The sequence below is a fragment of the Lagopus muta genome, chromosome 2, assembly GCF_023343835.1.
Source record: "Lagopus muta isolate bLagMut1 chromosome 2, bLagMut1 primary, whole genome shotgun sequence".
Classification (NCBI taxonomy): Eukaryota; Metazoa; Chordata; class Aves; order Galliformes; family Phasianidae; genus Lagopus; species Lagopus muta.
Window position 1 is genome coordinate 35,402,728 of NC_064434.1, and position 22,461 is coordinate 35,425,188.

Consider the following 22,461-nt stretch of genomic DNA (forward strand, 5'->3'; position numbering starts at 1 on the left):
TTCCATGATCACTAATCCTGATTCTGTTCTCCTAATATGTTTTAATTCAGCCTCTGAGACACATCCTTCACGAAGAACCAGCAACAATTTGGGAACTGCTGGGATGGAAATATTGTACACTGCACAGATTGCTCACTAACAATCTGCTCATTCTATCGTTCATTCATTAAATAACACGTTTTTAAATGCTGAATTTAACATTTGTCACCCAAATATTTTCTATCATATTAAAAATAATAAAAAAAAAAAGCTTTATCTCACATCACCCTTTTATTACTAGAAGATTCCAGTAAAAGCTAACAAAAGTAGGATTCCTGTTTTTAGTTGCTTTACCTTGGCAGGGGCCAACAGTGCTGTCTGAAGTCGAGAGTGGCGTGCAAGCGAGCGATAGAAGTACTTCTGGCATCCATCCCAGGCAGAGGAAATCTCTGCCACAAACCTGACAGAGTACAAAACACTGGCATTAGAAAGGTAAGTAATTTCAGTACCTCAGCACACTAGAGCCACTAGGTCAGCTCTTCAACCTAAAAGATCTGCTTACAATTTGTTATTTTGTACATGTATTGGGCTCTCAATTCTCCATTTTTCCCAACAAATATTTAAGTCATGAGAAATTATTATTATTTTTTAATAAACCTAAGGCAGAAACCAAATCTCTGAATAACATTTAGAGCTTAAACTGTGGGTTTGTTTTTTTCAAATGCTGCTAAATTAATCTTGATAAGGAAGGTTGTATTTTGGCCCTTACAGAACATGATAAACTAAACACCCAGATCTGAGCACTTGCTTCCTGAAAGACCAGAAAAACGTCTGAAGGAACATCTTCCATCTAGACAGGACTTTGCACAAATGTCCACTCTGAAAGTCCATGCATTTTCTCACGAAATATGCCATTAGCCAGTGATGAAAACAAAACAAATGACGACTTCACCCTTGGAAACTGCAACTGATCTTTAAGTCATTAGCATCTACCCACTAATTATGTTAACAAACTGTCCCAAGCAAAGCTGGGCAACAGTGGGTTAACTGAATTCTTTGAACCAGTGAAAATGGTAGCAAAGTTGTCTGCAGTGTAAATTAAAAACAATCCAACCCTAAAAAAAAAAAAAAAACCAAAAAACAAACCCAAACCTCTCTAAGTTTTATGTGCCAGTACAGTACATACAGGACTTTCAAACAGAGAAAACAGAAGGGGACAAATGTAAATAAAGTAACATCCAAAAATTCCCATCTAAATCCACACGCAATAAATTCTAATAAGCACAGGACTCGTACAATGTAAGAGTTACAAATTCTGCATACATACGTGGCATCCAGCTCACATATATTGCTCACGACAGCTAACGCACTACGTAAGTCCAGTGGATGTACACAGAGTATTTCATGACAGCCTCTGGAACGGGACCAAGAAAGCCCCTTTCGGTACGACAAGCCTGCAATGACAATTGAATACACCTTTTTATGCCCTCCTTCTTTCAAGTGAAGAAAATGTGAGTCAGGTAGCTGACACTAAGATGCGAAAACTCCAGTGTATGATTTTTTTCCTTATGCTTTGTAATCCTGACAAGCCTTTGAACGTTTTCCAAGTTACATAAAATAATACATCATAGCTGAGCTATCTTCAGCTAAAGAACACAGCTGAAATAAGGTAAACATAGACTTGCATATATAAAAAGTTTGTGGTGGCAGATAAGAGAAAGAAAAGCCTTCAACCTGTGAGGCATGTGACAGCGTGAAATAAAACCTAAGAGAACAATTTACAGATATATACTTCTAAAACCTAACCTCTGCAGCCAGGATGTAGAGATTAAGTTGATACTGATTATTTTTTTTTGAGGTTCTTAAAATCACCACAGACTGAAAGCTGTGGCTTCCATGAGAAGCACTAAAAATGGTAAACTTTCTTCAAAAGGAAAATTTAAAAAAAAAATTGGCAAAGCTCTGTTTGTTTCTACCTCTGGCTATGAGTTGGTGGAATGCTGTCAGACAAGTGTTTTGCTGTTTCTGCTGTCAGACAACAAGATTGCTCGCCTTTGCTGGTTTCTAAACTGCTCAGTGATTGAGAACAGTTGATGATTTCAGTTTAATCAAAGGAAAAGACAACAATTAACAGCTTGAGTAGTTCCCTGACCTTACAACTACCAAGGGCAGCAATGGAGACTGAGCTTCTCAGAGGAGTTCCTACAGTGATTCCCATGAAGAGACCATTCATTCTCCACAGCTTAACTGCACCACTGCCAATCCTACTTCTGCCAATCACTCAACTGAGAGATGGGCTCTCATTTAAAGAAGTTAATTTAACTTCAGTTCTGGATAAGAGAACAGGTATAGGACTTTCATCTTCCCTTTTGTGTATAAACCGGGCAGTGACTTCTGACTGGAGATAACGTAGATTTTTGCTTCAAAAAAGCAACTGCTTCACATACACTGAATGTACAAAGAAGACAAGGGGTATGAAAGGACTAGGACTAGGACTAGCACATCAGGAAGGGAAAGAGACTTACTTGCTTCTGTGCATTAATGGTTTGGTAACTTCAAGAACATACTATTATTGTGCATTTACAGGTACTGGCAAAAATGTAAAACGCTTAATAACTTTATAGTGTTAAAGTAAGCACATTCCAAATCAAAGCTCACCTGTTTTAGCAAGGATTTTGAAGAGATCTGACAAAGCGCGTTGTTTTTGCATCTGAATATGCTTGGCCTCTGACTTCTGCTTCTCCTTATCTGCTGTCTGATCAAACGTTAAATTCTGCAGTTCAACTACAGAACCAATGATATCACCTGCATGGAAGACAGACAGAATGATGAGAGATTTGAAATCAGCCATGGGAAGACAGTCTGTGAAGGGAACTACGTATCTACACATTTCCTGATTACACTCATGCTAAAACAGTCAACACTGACATGCAAATCATGAGTATCTAACCTGTGAACTGGTCAAGACTTTCCAGCAGACTTAAGAATGAATTACTCTCTGTAACTGTCACACACATTTTCTTCATTTTTTTGGTAAGTTTAGGCAGGCGATACTGAAGAGAATCTGCACGAAATGTAATAAAATCCTGAAATCCTTCTGTTAGTGGCTGCTGAGGAAAATTAAGGAAAAAATCCAATTACACACATTTGATTGAGGCCGTCTTGTCAGTAGATTAACACAGAATAAACTGCTTCAAAAACAAGGGCAAAATTCCACATTCATTTGAAACTCAACTCCTGAAATCCCAGAATTCGCTCAACACGGTTCAGTATGGAATAGTTCAGTAATGAATACATGAGGAAACTTTTTGTAAACAAGGAGAAATCAATGCCAATTACCAACTCTTGTCAATATCAGTATACCAGTAAAGAAGTAATAAACAGTTACAGACAATATACCAGTAACTTAAGAGATAAAATGTCTGACTGCTATCATCTCCAGGAGAGTGTAAATATTGTGCCAAGTCAATACTGAACATATTTGTCTTTCCATGCTACACTTGCACCCACCTGCAGTTTCGTAAAACTGAACATGAAAAAAAGACCAACAAGTTGATGATACACTCAACAGACTTAGCATTTATGTAAGATTCTTCTCCATAAATCAGTGAAAAACAACATTTAGATGAGAACATACAGAGTAACCTTCCTACACTTAGGTTTAAGAATACAGTCACCTTGGCAGCATCTGTTCTAGCAGACAGAACTTTTCTTAGTGTGTTGTTTAGCTTCTGAACTTTAGCCTCTTTGTTCTCAGATTCCTCCTGCTGGTGCAAGCAGTCCAGCTGCTCTTCCTTACCAGTTTCCACCAAGGCAGGCCGACATGGCTCATTCAGAACAACTTCAAACTTCTTCATGAATTTAAAGAGAGTTCTAATTATCAAAAGAAAGCAAAACAGTCACTGAGTGATCTAATCCTGGCAATATCTCAGCTGCTGGAAATAAGCGTTTCCACTGCATTATGAGTAAAAGAAACATTTCTGCATTCAAATTTTAAGTCAAAGAAATCTACAAAGAAGGTTCCAAATACATTCATACATAAAATACTGCCATTTATTATGATCAGTCCCTAAATGGCTCCTTAATTTCACATTCTGAGTTACCTGCGAGTTTTTTCAACTGACTGCTTAATAGCCCAGAAGCTGACATCATTCCACTTCGAAATTTTCACAAATTCCTATTAAAAGAAATAATCAGTGGGATTATTTATACAAATGTAATGAAGTATTTGCATATAAAAATAATCTCTCAACTTGATCAGCTATGATGACCCAGCTGTCTTAAAATACATCTTCGTACACGCGCAGATTATTGCATAGCCGTCTTATGCTACAAGCCAGGTGCTTATGCATACTTCATTGTGAAAGCCAAAGGGTCTTCACTACTTGGTAGGAATCTCCGTGGCTAAACACGACCAAACATTAATGACTTTCACCAACTCCGTGCCATAAAAATATCTTCTTGTCAATAAAAATGTGGAGTACAACATGGATTTCAATGTCCACCAGAGCCATTACACACAAATTCAAATACCCGCTCCACCACTGTTCCTCTAGTTAATCCAACATATGGTCTGAGAGAAGTTTTCTCTTACCTTAAGTTCCTTTTCTATAGGTTGACGAAGTTCAGTGATTCTGGTCTCAACACACTCTGAGAACTGCTTATAATAATTATAGAGATTCCACAGGATGCTGCACAGAACGTCTGGAAAGGACAGACAATAAAAATCTTTCAAAACAGGATATTCTTCAGTATCAACAGCAGAAATGCAGCCTGGTTTTTTTTTTGTAATCATGAAGTTTGGTGAAAATAAGAGAATAACAGACAAACAGTATTCTTTGTGAGGGCAAGAAAATGCAGCGTTAGCTCCTGTTGTATTTACGAGCTCTTAGCCACCTGTTTGGAAAGCCTGGAACATGACAGCCAGGTAAAGAATGCTCACCACATTTAATGCTAACAATGCTTACCCTTTTCTGCTACCTGAGGCATCAGTAGGACATGGCAGTGGAAAACCAGCAAGGCTTGAAGTCGTGCACGAAACTCTCCTAGCGTAGATCCTTCAATGAAAGCCTGTAGTGTGTTGACCAGCATTTTTAGGCTCATCTGCTCAGTTTCTGAACATTCCACCAGAAATTTAAAAGGAGATGGAAGAAAACAGAATAAAACACTGCATGAAAACTGTAGACATGAAAACTTTGTGAACTTTCAACTAAACATCAGGCTTCTATTGGGCAAGTTTCAAAACAAAGAACAAAAAAAAAAGTGATTCTAAATTAATAATGAATAAAACCAGCAAAAAATGTACTGGAAAAAAAAAACCCAAAACAATAAAAAAAAGGAGACTGAATAAAGAGGTAGTAGTAAGACCGGATTAAGGAGGACAGCTACATGCCCAATTTCTGAGTAAATCAAGTACATGAAGAATACTTGATATTGAATTAACAGATTTTTTTTTAGCTATCGTGAAAATCTACATGCTACAAATTAGCCACTATCAGTTCCTTATTGCCTCAAAATCAAGAGGGAAAAAGATCTTAGAAGAATCGAGCAGAGATTACAGTGCCTTCAGAGCATCACCTACAGGAGAAAACACTGGGAGATGTCAAAAAAGAACCCAGAGATCTGAATTTGTCGAGACAATACATAAATTACTAATGAGATTGGAAGAGCTCTGCCTTATGCCAGAGAATGCTATTTTCATCCTCACAACATCATAACATTTTGGGGGGTTAGAGACTGACAGCAGTTTTTTTTTTTCCTCCTTTACAAAACTTGAACACCAGCAGACAGATTTGCAAGTAGAGAAGTATATGGACTGAAGGAACTATTCCTGCTTTACACAAAATAATAGAAGCATTACAGCTAGGATGTGAGAAGTGCTGTGCACAGCTTAAAAAGTCAGATGCCTTTTTCAGCTGCAAGTGAAAGCTTTCTGTACTACAAATCCAATTAAAAATGTTTATATGTCCCTAACACACCATTAATGGGAACATTTCTTTAGGATGCCTTTTACAGACAGCTTTTCCCTTACACAACTTACAATATTAACTCTATGCAACACAGGTGGCTTCAGAAAAAATACCACATCAAGCTCACTCCATATGGAAGGGTTTACACAGTCATGCAACTTTCTGCAGGGCAAAGGGAACAAAAACTACACCTGAAAGCGCATAGCTAAGCTCTGCCATTTTAGAGTTTAGTTATACATCTCTAGTAACTGCTGCAACTGTATCACATATTTGTGTAAGAGCAGCACTTACCTTCCATGTCAGCCTTGGTCTGTTCTTGCACATACTTCTCAATCATCTGATAGAGTGAGAACCAGTGCTTTGTGGATTTCTCTACGTGTTGCTTCATAATATTATCCAGACTTACTGACCAGCAACTGAAACCAATTAGTGGGGGAAGAGAAGGAAAAAACAGTAATTAAATAATCAAGATCATGAATCATATAGGCTCCAAAACACCACTCACTCTCTGTTTCTGCTAAACTAAAGGAAGACTTTGCAGATTGAGATAATCTTTGTCACTGAGATAAGCTTTGTCACTATTAAAATTATGAGAAAAAAACAAAGGAGCCAGGAACTGTCAAATAAAACCAGTCAGAGCCAGGCTGAGAAGTTTTCTTTCACAAAATATGTGGTGGACTTGTAGAATTCCTGATCATGGAGTGTTGTGGACATAAAAATATTACATGGTTTTAACAGGAGACTGGCTAATGATTTTAAAGTAAAATTTAATAGTGATTGTTAAAGTGACAAACCACTCAGCAACCCCAGGACAAAAACAGGAGGAGGCTGGGAAAATATGATTATGAATTACTCTAGTTGTGTCCTGCTTCTGTCCCTCCTGAGGCATGCACATATGTACACATGCAGTCACTACAAAAGGCAATATGGGGACGGACATGCTCATTTGGAACCAGCTCAACCACTTTTTCATTTGTATACCTATGCTCTATGGCAGCTTCACACACACAAAATGTTCCATGACTAAGGCAATAAAACATAGGAACACGTCTCCACATAGAGACGGAATTTTTGTGTCTAAAAAATAGCAGTAAGGAAGAACAATTCTTACTTCAACTCCAATCTACGCCACTGAATAATCAGTTGTGTGACCAAGTCAAGATGTTTCCGCAGGGACAAAGCTCGACTAGCATTTTCCTCCCAGTCCTGGGAAAACAAAACCAAAACAAGAAAAAACAACACAAAACAACAATCAGTTTCGTTATAAAAAGCAAGAAATTAATGTCTGCATAGCAAGACTCATGTACTTCCATTGTCTTCCTAACTCCTTACACCAGCAGCATGGAGCAGTTCACTTCCCCAAACCCTGGAAAGCATTAACAAATGAAAGCTGTCTATCATGCTATCTACATAAATAAGGAAGAATAAATGATAGAAAAGAAAGTTTCCCTTAGCCTTCTTCTTACCTGTGCCTTTGCAAGAAGAATTTCCAAGCCATTCAGGAACTTTGAGAGGGGACTAGAGAGTGGAAAGCTCTGGATTCTGTCAATCACAACTAACAGCTGCAGAATAAAGCACAAGTGTTCAACTATAGCATCTGACTCAAATGCTCATGTTAATTTGTATTAGCATTACCACACTACAAAAGAGGTAAGAATATTTTTTATTTTCAATTGCTTCTTCTTTTAAGTATTAGCTTACTAGTAGTTCATTAAACGTCAGTATTTTCACTGAAAGGAGCACAAATGACCTCATGTTAGGAGCTCCAATTGATCCTGAGTTTCTTCATTAGTCTTCAAGAAATAACTTAAGAGCCACACAGTATCCCTTAAGAAGTAACAAAGATACCAACTTTTAAAACACTGTGAAAAAAAGCATTCTGGGGAAAATTAGAAGCCTGAATAGTGTAAGACATCAAAAATCTTTTCAGTACAGCAGATCAAAGACTGATGAAAGCTGTAAGAACAGAGCATGCAGCAAAGGTTCCTTAGCATTTCACAAGTAAAGCTGAATTGCTAGGAGTACCAAATATCTCTTTACGAAGAAACGGGCACGACTTCAAAATGTCTGTGTAAGTAATACTGATGTTTGGGCAGATACGCATGCAGAGGTCTATGCCTATCTATATATGTATTTACACACACAAGCAATTCTAAAACACTTTGGGTTTTTTTTTCCCAAACATTTTCTGAGTTGTCCTTACCTGCAGCAGTACTGGATGCTCTGGCCATTCCTGCAGTAACCTGTTTATTTCTTTAGCAAAATTCTCAAGTACAGGTTGGCACTGTCGGACTTGCTTAATATTAGGATGCTGGTAAAAGTCATATGGGCCATCTTGCTGTAGCACAAGATCTGAAGTCATTTCCTCAAAAAAGGTATTGTGAAGAAGAGTGCTAACTAGAAGTTGGCTTCCCAAAAGACTATTGTTCATTTCAGCACCTAGCAAGCCAAAAAAAGGAGACATCACACATGCTATTAATTAATCTTTTTCAGTTGTACAGTAAAAGTTCATTTTTCCCTGTATCCCAAACTGCAGCATATTATATACTGCAAACATAGATGACTATGCCACTCAAAAGCATGAGTTCACATCCTCCTTTTTATCAAAATGCTATATAAAAAAAGAACAGTAAAGGTAGAGGGTGGGACCAGCGAGGAGATCTCAGTTCCTCTGTTCATAAATTCACACTGAGAAGGCATTCACTACAAAATTATTAATGAGGCTCCGTGAAAAAGTAATCCAACAAAAACAAAACAACATATTCACAAACATTACACTTCAGGTATAAACACAAAAATACATGACTGTAGAAATAGCAGTCCTGCTACATTATTTGTTTCTTAATTGCACACATACATGTATTATGCACACAGTTCTGCTTTGAGAAGTGACAAAAAATATTATCCTGAGGTCTTCCACATTGTTATAATGATTTTCATGAAGTGTGCCAGAATTCAGAGTAAAGAAGATCCTTCTGTTGTCGTGCTTTAAATTACAGGAGCTCAACTGAAATAAATTTCCTGATGAACTTAATTTCCAATTTTGACTGTGGAAAATTTCAGCAAGTCCATCATCTTCCACAGGATTATGCAGATGTAAGCACTTAAAATTTTTGACTATATTGTAGATTTATTCTTTGATTGTTTTCCATTATAAATGAAAACAAGCTTTTTTTGCTCATTTCATTTCCCCTACATTTGGCCTGTTTAATGATCTGCTATACAATTCATTTGTAACTCATTATTACAAGGTTAAAACTGCACAATATCTGAAATGTTGCTAGTAATCTTACCAATTAAAGGATAGAACTGCGACACCAGACATGCACCGGTTTGATAGCAGGAAACAAAGGCACTGAAATAATGTTTAGCTTGATGAGAAGGCAGGTTCTGTTGATACCACAGGGATCGAGCAAAGTTCAAGCACAGCTGTTGATGAACCATCATTACAGTTTGCATGGAGCTCCTGGACAAAAGGGCTCTATCAACTTCCAGTTGGTCTTCCAATGACTCTCCAGTTTCCATTTTTTCTTCTAGACTTGCCTGAGCTGTGATATCTTCAAAGTCCTACAAATTACATTATAATCAAAGATCAATTACAGTTTCTTCCAGAACAAGCACCAGCAGTTGTAATGGTTGCAAAGTTGCCTCGATGCTGTTTGATCACTTGGAGATCCCAATTACTATGTCTTAACTTCCCAGTCACGCAATAATGCACATTAAAAAAAAAAATCTCACAGTTTCAATCCAATAATTTAATCAGAATGGTGCTCTAGACAGGCAAAGAAACCTCAGCAGATCCTACTTGCTCAGGGAATCACGTTCCATAATTTTATAGTGAATAATTAATGATATTGTCACTCAGTTTTTAACTCAGGATAAGCTAGCTGATGGAGGGAAAAAATTAAACCTCGCAGTATTCACTATCTTTCTATCTTAAAGTCTAAATCACATTCTTATGGTATGAAGTAAGAACTGTTTAATGCCCCATCTCATTTTACTTACAGCGTGTATTCTCAGCAGAGACTTTAGACCATAAATGCTGTGTTTCTTTATATAATTACAGTTGTTACCTTTTCATAAAAAGGAAATCTCCTCCTGAATTCCTCCTCCTCCTCCTCTTCCTCACTTTGTCCCTTCCCATGAGTTTTACTTCTGAATCTGTACAAACTCTTTTCCATCACCTCCTGCTCTTGGGCACGGCGTTCCTGTTCATCCCACTCATTTATGATGGCCTAGGAAACCACAAAGTAGCATAATGTGACCCAAAGTAACATTTAGAACATCCTCAAAACCTAATATTTCAGTGTGGCAGAATTACCTTCCTTGGCTCTTTAACTCTCTAGAGTCTGCAGCAGTGTATATCAACACCATCTAATCTGAAGGGAGATTAGTAAATTGCTCTCAAGTGAAGAAAAAGCACCTCAACTGCATGGAGTGAAGTACTTGGCCAAGTCGTAGGCTTTCTTAACCATTGAATAAAGAAACTTTTCACAAAGCTTTGTGGGTGTTTTTGTTGTTGTTGTTTTTTTGGGTGAGGTTTTTTCAGTGGGATGGTGGTTGATGGGGATTTGTTAGTAGCCATTACAGGCTTTGAGTTCATGACTTGATAACTACAAGCAAGTTAACAAGCAAGTTAGGGTAATATGTTAAATCATCTTTCATCAGTTCTGTGGAAAAATAAGTTTAAGAATTATACAAACAATTACCAAAGTAATTGTTCAGTGCAAGAATCTTGGCCATTAGGCCTCAGACATTACCTGACACAGATGTCTAAAAAGCTGCAGAGATTTCTGGTCCATCTCTCCTCTGGACAGTACATGGCATCGAAGATGCAACAGTGCATTCACAAGGAGCTGTTCCAGAGTTGGACAAGACTTCTGTAATCCCTCTGATTCTCCTTCAGAATGCTTCAGAGAAAACTTTTTAAGCCCATGAAGGACTTCAACTGAATTCACTGAGCATAAAATTTCTGCACGAGCGAAGTAAGTGGGAAAAGAGCGGCCAACAGATGGAAACAGCAACAAAGAAGTAAGGAGGTTGGTAAGATCAGCTGGACAAACAAAACTATTGAGCACCGCATAAACTTCAGAAGCTACTAATCGCATGCCATGTTGCAACTGTAAGATGGCAGCTTGCATGGGAATGATGGCATCAGGAAATACAGCATACTCCTCCGCTAAGTGTTTTCTGAAGTGATGGTGTGACTGTTGCCAAGATGCTTCTTCACTTAACAGATGTTTTATTGCCTGGAGTGATTTAGGTCTTTGCCCACCAAGGAACTGCAGAAGACGGGCTAAAAGATCTCGGACTGAAGAAAGCTTTGCTATGCTGTTGATGTACTGGTGAGCCTCCTGGTACAAGCCATCGTACAGTGGAGCTGAAGGCCTGAAGGCTTTTTTTCTGGAAAGACTACTTATTTGCTCATTCAGTCTTTGCATTCTTTCCTGCAAGAGCCTGTTATGAAACAACATGATCAGTTCAGAAATATACTGTAATAAACATACTTCACAGACTGCACATTGGCACGAAGGAATATTCATAACAAACATTCTGGTAATTTATGTAAAACAGTACAGTAAAACAGATAAGAACAAGGAATGACACCCATATACCACACATACACCCTGTCTTCTCATTCTTCCAACATTTCTCCAATACACTGATTTATTTTTTGCTCATTACCTCGCAGCTCTGTGAGAATTAAGGAAAAAGCAATAGGTAAAACTCAGCCATTCAGAATAGGCTTTCAACGACTATCATCCCCTTTAAGCCCTTAGTATCCACTTAATATTTCCTCTTTAAACTCTTCAGATTAAAAACAAAGAACAATGGCTACAAATTCTAAACTTCCACCATGTATTCTATGTGGTATGATATTAACCACAGCAGCACAGGCAAAGGCTGACAGCAAAACAGCATCTGAGTTTTCTACTTAGCACAGATTAGTCCAAAAATTCTGCAAAGCAGCACTGGTATATCTTGAAGCTTTCAGGGGTTACAGTGACAGGTGATCCTCTTCATTTCAAATTGTCAATAATATTATCACAGTTTAACAAAACTACCATAACGTGATGTGTGACCACTTTCACTTCTGGGTACAGCTTTAATTTTCTCAAGATTTAAGGGTTACTACTTTAATTGTTGTATTTGTGACAGTATGAAATGCAGACAATTCCTTAATGTCTGCTAGAAAACAGAACAGCTTCTGTATTTTAAATTATCATGTCAATATGCCAACTGTTACTTTCAAATCAATACGCCTACTTTCTACAGAAGAACACAAACACTGTGAGGAAAACTGAGCCTCAGCATTCAGAGACAATGTTTCCAGCTTAAAAGACCAGAGCTGAGTGCCTAAGAAATTACCTGAGATGGGGATGAATGTAGTTGCAGAGCGCTTTGTCTTCAAGACTTTTTCCTGTACGCAGCTGGGATGACAAATCATTTGTCTTCCATTCACACTCCAGCTGGTGTAACTAAAAAGGCAAGAATAAACCATTCTCTGAGGTTTGGGTCTCAGCAACAAAGTAGGTACAGCATCATTTTGGACATTAAAGCACATTAAAATCACAGTTTGAAAACTGTGACCAAACTCTTGCATGTAGATTTTATACTACTTTTTTTTTTTTTTTTTAATGTACATTTTATAGGGTTGATAAAAAAAAACTAACTCTACACCCACCTCTTCTTTGGCATATTTGAGCTTGTATTCTCTTTTAATAGCTGGATCAAATCTAGTCTGTGGAAGCCACAGCTGGATCTGCAGCAAACCAATATTCACCCAGAGGCTTCCTCTCCAAGCTGTTTCTGGTAAATCCTTAAGCCCTTCCCCAAAGAACTGCTCCAAACAAGTCAGCAGGAGAACCATGAATTCTTTGGGAAGCAACTCCTGATCAGCGATGCTTCTAAGTATCTTGAGAAGGTACTCATAAGAAACGAGATCCTTCATGAAGAGTTTCTCACAGCAGTTCAAAAACTCCTCCTGAAGATCTGGTGGAACCAGATCCACCAGAGCAGAGAGTTGTCTGCTTAACATTATTCCTTGTAGTCTAGAATCTGTATATCTGGAGGCAAATGAATGAAACAAGATTACACATGGTAAGCAAGCTTCTGCAACGTGCCTGGTTTAAGTAACACACATGTGGAAAGAAGGTCTTAATACCTAAAGTCTGTTATTGAAGCAACAGCTTGGTTGGTCCACAGTGCTGTGCTGACTTCATGAAGTTGGTGTGCTCTCTCCATCCATTCACCCAGTGTCACATGGGATGATGACAGAACAGGAAGGCCACTGACATCCCACTGGCTTGTCTTGCTGCTGCTAGTTAGAATTTCAAAGAAGCACTTTGAGAAAACTGCTCGGGTCAAAATACCTGGGCCCTAAATTAAAAGATTAAGAGTTAGATTGTTCATATCTTGCATTGGCTATGCCAGAATTTATAGCATTGTTTTTGAAAACTGTTGAATTAGTTCATAAAATGGCCTTCAACCTAGTTGCTTGATAAGGTAAGAAGAGACAAACCTTCACAGAAGCGTTCATATGAGATTTAGAAGAGATCTTTTCCTCTGCTGCAGGTAATGGTCTCCAAGTTAACCAATAGTCAGGATCTGTGGTGAAAGCACTGCTCCAAAAGCATGCCAGTGCAGCATTAACTAGTTGAGATGACAGAACAGACATTTCTTCAGGGGATATCTATGAAGAAAGAAAAACTTGGACCTGAGGATAACGTAAAGGAAGCAAAAGAGAATCAAGCAAGACAACAGCGCTTCCCCACTAGAGGTAAGATATTCCTTAAGGTCCATTTCAAATTCACACAGCTTTACTTGCATATCTTCCCATTAAGAAGAAAAAGCTTACTTCTGAATATCTGCACTGGCTCAAACTCCTTGTTTGTGGAACACCCAGGGAGTTTAAAGAGAGTTTCCAGAACACAGAATACAGTCACAATGAGGTCTCCCTGGAGCCTTCTCTTCTCCAAGCTAAACAAGCCCAGTTCCCTCAACCTTTCCTCATAGGAGAGGTGCTCCAGCCCTCTGATCATCTTAGCAGCTCTCCTCTAGACCTGCTCTAATTGCTCCATGTCCTTCCTGTACTGGGGGCCCCAGGCCTGGAGTCCAGCTGGGGCCTCACAAGAGCTGAGCAGAGGGGAACAGTCACCTCCCTCTCCCTGCTGGCCACCCCTTTTTTAATGCAGCCCAGAACACAGTCAGGCTGCTGGCTCATGTCCAGCTTCTCATCCACCAGGACCCCCAAGTCCTTCTCCGCAGGGCTGCTCGCTCTCAAGGAGATCGTCCTCCAGTTTGTACACATACCAGGGATTGCCCCAGCCCAGAACTTCTGTAAGATTAATTTAAACTAAAATTTGTTCTTACTTCATGAAGGTGTAACAAGTGCCACAGTCCGGACAGCTGGTGAGAGGCAGCTGGTGTCAACTTCAGAGAAAAAGCTATAAGTTGAATTAAATCTGAATGCGTGCCTAATTCTTGACTGAAATTCTCCCTGTAAGAGGTGAAAAAAACACAATCGAATTAATACCTCAGCAGGGTACATAAATAATGTGCATAATAAAACAAATTCAGAACCACAGACAAAGCCACAAGAATATCAAAGACTGGCTGGAAGGTTAAAATGACAGTACTTTAAGGTGAGCACGTTGGAGGTAAACAAGTCTTCTAATACAACCCCAAAACTTGGATCCTTCAAAGTTGGAAAAATCCAATTTTTTGTGAATTACTGAAGAGTAAAGAAACAGCATCTTTTGTAGCTTGCAGCTACATGTAGCTACAAGCAGTATGTATGTCCAGCAAAATACATGAAACATTTGCAGACAGTCTTCCAGCTTTACAGTGCTTGTGAAAATTATGACTGCTGCATTCAAGATTGAATCAGTGATTTTAGAGGTTCTGTTGCACAACAAATCGCTTTCTCTGAAATCAATAAACCAAGAGCTCTCTTTTAAGCAATGGTAAAACAGCCTAAAAAATCCACGTGGCTCCTTCAAGCAATGCTAACACTTTTAAAATTAATAACGTTAATTAAAACTACTACATATGCATACAGTTTACTCAGCTCTTTCTGCTGCACACAGCAGTAAGCATGTATGTTAGTGCAGTTCCTTCATTGCCAGGTCTCTCAGTCTTATATCTTCATGTTAGTTACTAACATGAAGGGACTTGTTTCATCAAAGGGAAAATACTGTCAGTCAGACTCTCACTACAAAGATTTTGTTTTTCCTTCCCTCAACACCCATTCTACCTTTAACAAAGCTGAAGTATAACATTTCACTGCAAGGGGCTTGGATAACAATATTCCTACATTTGTGTCAAAAAAAAAAAAAAAAGAAAGATACTTTCTTATAACAATAAACAACTCTTTCTTTCCATCTTTGATAGCTACCCAAATAACACTCTGCATCAAGACAAGAAGTGTATGTGTATTCATACATTTAAACAGAAGCACGTATGCACACATTCATATAGTCATACACACAGATATATGTTAATATATGTACAAAACCACAGATTTAGATAAAAATATACAGTCAGAGCTTTTAGCTAGGGATTCTCAATCTCATGAAATTAACACAGGAATTCTTTCTCCAGCCACCTTACCTTCTTGCACAAGCCTTAGCCACATAATCTGCTGTTAGTTTGTACTGCCAGAGCGCACCCATGTACTCCATTGCAGGCCACAGCTGAACCCGACTGCAGAGTTGGATTAATACAGCAGGGTCCAACTGGTTGGAGATGGTATCTTCAGTAAACCTTTCTTCTGTATGACTAAATTTAAGTCCTTCAGCTCTCAGTTCTGAATGTACAGCTTTCAAGAAATTCTTTAGTTGGCCTGTTTAACAGAGTGTAAAATGCACATAAATGCCATGTACTATACTTCTTGACAATGAACATATCCTTTCAATTTCTATACAAAAATCAATGGCAATGGTAGGAATCATGCTGTTAGGCTCTTCAGAAGTGTTACGTACCAAGGCTAACATCTTCTAAATGATTAGCTCTAAGTATGAGACCATCAGCTTGCAGCAGTGCTTTTTTCATCTTCCATCCAGTGGCAGCAGTCTTCAGACAGCACATTTTTTCCTGCCATCTGCTTTCTCCAAAGACCAATCTTGCCTCTAAGATGTTAAGTGGTTTGCTGAGAACTTTTACTAGAGAAAAACATTCCATGCCCAGTTTATCCTGGAAGCATTAAAAGGACATTTGAACATGAGACCATTTGTTTCAGCAGTGCTAACAAAATAAACAAAATCTGTGACTACAGTCAGAACTTTAAGATTTCAAATTCATATGCAAGCAGCTGAAGTACAAGTTCCAATAAAACAACTAGAAAACACACATATAGCTTAACAATTCTTTTGCAGCTGTACCAAATATAGTAGGAAGACAGAAACTGAAACAAATTGGCTACGATTCCTCCCTTACAAGTTCTTTCTTTTTTGTTGGTTTTTTTTTTTTTCATCCTTCACTAAAATAGTATATAAGTAATGAAGACAAACAATATCTCAACATGGCAACTCACCTAAACTAAGGGCAATAAATCCTCAAACACAGATACAAGGGGCAGAGAATGGCTTAAGAGCAGCACTGAGGAAAAGGATATGGGAGTGTTGCTTGATGGAAGACTCAACGTGAGCTGGCAATGTGCATTACAGCTCACAAGACCAACTGTATCCTGAGTTGCATCAAGAGAAGAGTGACCAGCAGGTTGAGGGAGGTGATTCTGACCCTCTGCTCCGCTCTCGTGAGACCCCATTTGGAGTCTGCAGCTCTTCAGCCTGGAGAAGAGAAAGCTCCAGGGGGACCTTACAGTAGCCTTCCAGTACCTGCAGGGAGCCTTCAGGAAAGCTGGGAGGGACTTTTAGTAAGGGCATGTGGTGACATGATGAGGGGAAATGGCTTTAAACTATAAGAGGGTAGATTTCGACTACATGTTAGAAAGAAATTCTTTACTGTGAGGGTCATGAGACACAGGAACAGGTTGCCCAGTGAGGCTGTGGATGCCCTCTCCCTGGAGGTGGTCAAGGCCAGGCTGGATGGGGGTTTGAGCAACCTGGTCTAGTGGGAGGTGTCCCTTCCTCTATCAGGGGGTTGGAACTACATGATCTTAAAGGTCCCTTCCAACCCAAACCATTAGATGATTCTATGAAATACACTTAAAAATAAATAAATAAATAAATAACCAAAAGCTACTGTCAGTTAAAAGACAAATGTCATTTGATCTCTGCAATTAAAAACACTTGGATATTTAGGAAAATCTCTTGAAGTTCTCAATAAGCACTGAATGTTCTTGAGCTTCTCACAAAACAATTAGGTGAATTTTTGAACTGTTGTATCTTTGAAAGGTAGGTCTGTAATGATCTAGGTCAAATCACTTATCACCAAGATGAGCAACTGGCACATCTCCTTGTGCCCTGCTTTCTAAAAGTTTTTTTATTGGATGACAATAATTGCTGAAATAACTGAAGAGAAAAAAAACTGTGAAAGTTAAGAGACGTTGTCCTAGTAAGTCATAAGCCCCTACTGTATGTAGTTGGGTAGGAATACATGTTCTATTCCATACATCCATACGTTCACTAAGTAAGCAAGTGAAATAGTGACATTCACAAGTTTCCAGAACAGAGTTAAGTGGCAGTACTCTTGTGCTCATGCACCACTCTGTGTTAAATAACTGCTATCTGTACAAATCACAGTTAACAGAAGAAACGATACACGCTGTGAAATAGATGTACATTAACTCATGCTCAAATTGCCTTTTTAATCAGTCTAGCAACTCCAAATTTATTTATTTATGCTGGCATGAAAAGAAAATGTTGCAAACATTTATGATTATATGAAAGTATATTTTGACATTGGTGGAAATCCAAATCTTTTGCAAACGAAGTACCCATACCTTGAAAGGAAGAGGTCTTCCTAGAGACTTCTGTAAAAGCTTCATGTTGGCAGAAGTACCAGCAGGATTGGCTAAGCAGTTCTGGAGTTGCTGTGAAACAGACTGAATTTCTTTGGAAACTCTTGGAAGAAAGACACACACACAAAATCAGTAGTTAACTCAGATGGTTGAGGAAAAAAAAAAAAAGGATGCATCATAAAAGAAAGTCCTCTCTCTTATCCTTCTCCTTAAAGTAAAGAAAATGAATAAAACTTCAAGATCATACAGCCAAGCAAAAGCCTAATGCTAAGAAATTTCAAGATTTTAATAGATTGTACTTACATTAGTAATAGAGCACAACTTAGACATAATGGCAAACAATGCTAACTAGTGATAGTAAATAGTAATAATAAGGGGTAATTTACACAAACTTAGACAATTATTTAACACAAATACAGATCAAAGCCACTCACTTGTGCTGGTCTGATCCAATAAGCATCTGAGGAATTCTGTCAATCAGATGTTTCATAACCCAGTGCCAGTGCAAAGATAGAACCGATAACCCTGGCGAATCCACTGTCAGAGTGTCAGAGACTGCCCAGAACCGATCACGCCACAGCAAGCAGTATAAAATCTAACAAGCCAAAAAGATTACAGTTTTCTTATTCCTGAGCACGTTACAGAATACTTTGTAATTCACTCAAGAGAAAAATCAGGAAACACTGCTGCTTCCATTAACTTCAGAATCCTGCAATGCTTTATTACACCTGGTAGCATACAACCAGCACACGAGTGTATGTCTGCTAAAAATACTGCACTGCTTCGCTGGCAGTTGGAACCACCCAAATGAAAAATAAGTAATTCCTGGACCAAGTCTAAAATGTTGTTAGATTTTAACTAAACTATCTTTGTGGTACGAAAAGGGAGAGTGAGAAGGGAACCACTTCTGTGAGCTGTACAGTCTGCTGTCCAGGTCAGCTGCCCAAGTCTAGGCAGCTGCATGTGAGCTGGATGTAGATACTCCCTCTGCCATCACTGGGTGGGGAAACAGATACTTCTTTGGTACAAATGAGACTATTGTAAGCAAGCACAGAAGACTAGGTTATAAAGTTCAGAAACAGATAGCTATATCCCAGCTGTGTACATTTATAAATGATAATTCCCATACAAAGTATGTGCAGGGTGAAAATCCACATTTTACATAAAAGAATTGAGAAGACAGACCACAAATACAGAAACAACAGTAACTGTGTGAACATGTGCCTTGTGTCAGGCATATTCTGAATGCCAACTAAAGCACTAGCACCACAGTTCCTGAAAGTAAAAGGCATTCTGCAGTCTAATTGCACACTGCTTCTGTAAACATACTATGAAATGTCTACTCACATCATGCATATCATCATCACTTAAGGCCACCTGAGTAGATGTCACCCAGTGAAGTGTAAACACATCCCAGAGTTCAAAGAAAGCAGCGAGGTTGACCACAACTGCATGAGGAAGAGAATTGTAGCTTCCTGGATCTGAAGTTTGGGGAAGAGGTGGGGAAAAAAAGAAAAAAAAAGACTGAATATTCCATCCATGTAAAATGACAAGAGTTGACTGTACAAATCACTAGTGTTCTCCGTGGGAAAACAAAACAAAACAAAAACAACTGGAAAAGATCTAAGAATCAAAGAAGCAAAAGCAATCCTTTACTATTTACATAACTTCCTATTATCACTATGCATCCAATGTAGCAAAAATCCATAATGGAAACATTGATCAGCTGCTTCAGTGCAACACATGAACTTCATCACTAAATGCTTCCCCTTTGTTTTAGGATTAAACATCCCACTTGAAAAAGGGACATGTCATATTTATAGCACCTACTTAAAAACAAGCCAAATTAATTGTATTTCTAATTGGACACAGAACCAAAAGAAACAGTGAAAAAATCAAACTACCTTTGTGGAAATCTAGAGACATTCTTAAGGCACTAGTTCTTGGCTTCTTGCTGATAATTAAATTCTTTTCAGTGTAGCTCCTTCTTTCTCGGTCAAGAAACAATATTGCCCTGAATTAGAAATAAAGTTATTAGAAATCCAGTACTGTTAACTTAAAGCCTCTGCCTTATTTTATATATATATGAGCTATTATACTGAACTACAAAGCGATTTTGATATTTCACAGTATTACGAAACAGCATTCTAGTGTAGCACTAGAATGCTGTACTAGCTGCTCAAATATGGTTTCTACAAAAGCACACTTTGCAAGAAATAGATTCCTAAATTCCCACTGTTGTTTCCTTTGCTAGTGCTAACCAGATGCAACACAACCATTTGTAAGATATGTTAGCAGTTGCTTTCTTATACTGTGAATTTGTTTATCAGAACTTTTTCTTCTTATTACGAAAACTGGTCCAAATCCAAAAGTAGGGCCATAAAACTTAAGTTTTACGCCAGAGATCTCAAAGTGCTGCTTCCCACGAAGATGGTGAAGGGCCTGGAGCATCTCTCCTATGGAGAAAGGCTGAGTGAACTGGGTCTGTTCAGCCTCGAGAAAAGAAGACTGAGAGGGGACCTGATCCAGGTCTATAAGTATCTAAGGTGTGGGGGGCAGAATGGCGAGGCCGGACTCTTTTCAGTGGTGAGTGGAGACAGGACAAGGGGAAACGGCCAGAAACTGCAGCATAGGAAGCTCCGCACAAACATGCGCAAGAACTTCTTTGCAGTGAGGTGACGGAGCACTGGAACAGGCTGCCCAGGGAGGTGGTGGAGTCTCCTTCTCTGGAGATGTTCAAGACCTGCCTGGATGCCTACCTGTGCGACCTGCTGTAGGGAACCTGCTTTGGCAGGGGGGTTGGACTCGATGATCTCTGGAGGTCCCTTCCAACCCCTACAATTCTGTCATTCTGTGATTCCCACCTTCTACACTTTATCCCATGTTTCTGGATTATCTTAGAAGTAATCCAGTCTACAAGGAATGTGGGAGCTCTACTCTCCTGTACCAAATGACTGTTCACAATCTGCAGCTACAGGAAGCAGAAACAAAGAACGAAATGTCTGCCATGTAATTTAGATCACTTCTACTGAAACCTGAAAACATATCTGGAAGATATTAAAACTGTCCATAAAAGCACTGATCAAAGGCACTGTGCAGTCTTTACGGGCTTTTTTTTTTTTTTTTTTTAATTTTGGAACGCACCGGTTTGCTACAGACTTCAAAAGGATGAGAAGCTGATCTGTGTGTTCTGTTTCTGTATCAAAGTTAATTGAATTTCTAATGATATCCAAAAACTGCACATTCCATCTTGGGTCCAGAGGCATCACATGCTCATCTGGAAAGGCAGAAAAGACAAGAGAGAACAAGAGAGAAATGATTACAGGGTGAAAAAGACTTCTGCTAATCATTGTCTCTACAAAATCATTGCAGAAAGAAAGATGGAATCCTATGACAAAGGCAGAGTCTTAAGCTCCCTCACTCCAGACACAAAAACAGAGAAGCATTACGCTGACTACAGGTTCTATAAAACAAAACAGAGAAACCAAATTCATGAGTGGTCAGAAAACCCAAAAAGACAGCCTGGAAACTCAAGTCCAATTCCTTCTCCTTTCACGGCCCATGCAAAATACCTAGGATCATTGATAAAGGGTCCAGTCCCACTTTATATATCTTTCACAGTTCTAACAAGCTTTGAAAGGAATCTGCAGACCTGAGGTTGCCATAAAATACGGAAGGAAAACTGCAGTCTTCAGATGGTTTTGCATAGGCCAACACAATAAATGCTATGAAAAAACAGGAGGCCTCAAAAGTTCAGTCAGAAAGGCAGTAGATATATGCAACACTCTTAACAACATTATTACTTTCTAAATTGGAGCTGCAGGATCTGGCTCACAAGATACAGTGTCTGGATTCACATTCTAGTGTTCATATCTAATTTGCATCAGATGAATACATTTAATTGTATATTTGCAGTTCTCAACAGCAAGAATGGCTTTATTCTTGTCTCTTTTCCCAACAAGAGTAATGTACAGTTACAATTTAACCTGTTTTGCTACACACACCTCTAATAAGCATTGTTGTGTGTTGAAAGAACAAATAAAGGAAGCACAAATCTCTTTTATCAATATGATTTCAAAAGTACCTGTCATAGTAGGCTGAAGCAACTTGATCATGTTACTGATTCCAGATGAGAGGGGACTGGCATAGAAACTGCCAAGGGCTGCAGCACCTGCTTCCAACTGAATCCGTACTGAATCTGTAGGTGAGGGAGTATGCATGTTAAAAGGAAAGTGTTTAGTACAAATTAATATCTTCAATCGAGCCAGCACAAACAGTCTGAATCCCCTCTGTGCATGAACTCTCAACAAATGCTGGATACTCCAACAGGCCTTAAGATTAGTCTGAATAACTAATGCCTGTACAACTTCTCCATAAGTTTAATACAATTAACATAATCAAGCAATGAAGACCTTATCTCAGCTGCTACCCTGAATATTCAGGCAACATAGTTGCATGAAACCTCAGTTCTGCAGTTCCTTAACTTTCTAGCCTAGTGATTAGACTTGTATTTTAACAACAAATAAATAGAAGGTAATTTACTGTTACTACCAATAAATACATGAAGAAATGTCACATTTGCTTATATAA

General features: G+C 38.6%; 1 protein-coding gene across 2 annotated transcripts in view; it reads right to left on the reverse strand.

Annotated features, from left to right (window-relative positions):
- Window positions 1-22,461, reverse strand: part of MDN1 (midasin AAA ATPase 1) — a 93,536-nt gene that overhangs the window by 22,749 nt on the left and 48,326 nt on the right. The window contains exons 50-77 of one of the 2 annotated variants that reach the window (XM_048937782.1): window positions 21,956-22,069; window positions 21,016-21,148; window positions 19,776-19,885; window positions 19,219-19,352; window positions 18,306-18,466; window positions 17,854-17,974; window positions 15,932-16,142; window positions 15,561-15,792; window positions 14,322-14,448; window positions 13,471-13,641; window positions 13,114-13,328; window positions 12,634-13,015; window positions 12,318-12,427; window positions 10,709-11,405; window positions 10,022-10,183; window positions 9,242-9,515; window positions 8,152-8,387; window positions 7,415-7,510; window positions 7,060-7,154; window positions 6,240-6,364; window positions 4,947-5,093; window positions 4,574-4,683; window positions 4,083-4,156; window positions 3,657-3,852; window positions 2,930-3,086; window positions 2,638-2,784; window positions 1,307-1,433; window positions 334-439 (exon numbers count right to left, since the gene is read on the reverse strand). In XM_048937782.1, the coding sequence (XP_048793739.1) occupies window positions 334-439; window positions 1,307-1,433; window positions 2,638-2,784; window positions 2,930-3,086; window positions 3,657-3,852; window positions 4,083-4,156; window positions 4,574-4,683; window positions 4,947-5,093; window positions 6,240-6,364; window positions 7,060-7,154; window positions 7,415-7,510; window positions 8,152-8,387; window positions 9,242-9,515; window positions 10,022-10,183; window positions 10,709-11,405; window positions 12,318-12,427; window positions 12,634-13,015; window positions 13,114-13,328; window positions 13,471-13,641; window positions 14,322-14,448; window positions 15,561-15,792; window positions 15,932-16,142; window positions 17,854-17,974; window positions 18,306-18,466; window positions 19,219-19,352; window positions 19,776-19,885; window positions 21,016-21,148; window positions 21,956-22,069 (4,970 nt within the window). Of the gene's footprint in view, window positions 1-333; window positions 440-1,306; window positions 1,434-2,637; window positions 2,785-2,929; window positions 3,090-3,656; window positions 3,853-4,082; window positions 4,157-4,573; window positions 4,684-4,946; window positions 5,094-6,239; window positions 6,365-7,059; window positions 7,155-7,414; window positions 7,511-8,151; window positions 8,388-9,241; window positions 9,516-10,021; window positions 10,184-10,708; window positions 11,406-12,317; window positions 12,428-12,633; window positions 13,016-13,113; window positions 13,329-13,470; window positions 13,642-14,321; window positions 14,449-15,560; window positions 15,793-15,931; window positions 16,143-17,853; window positions 17,975-18,305; window positions 18,467-19,218; window positions 19,353-19,775; window positions 19,886-21,015; window positions 21,149-21,955; window positions 22,070-22,461 lie in introns of both variants that reach the window. The other variant, XM_048937781.1, reaches the window with a different exon arrangement.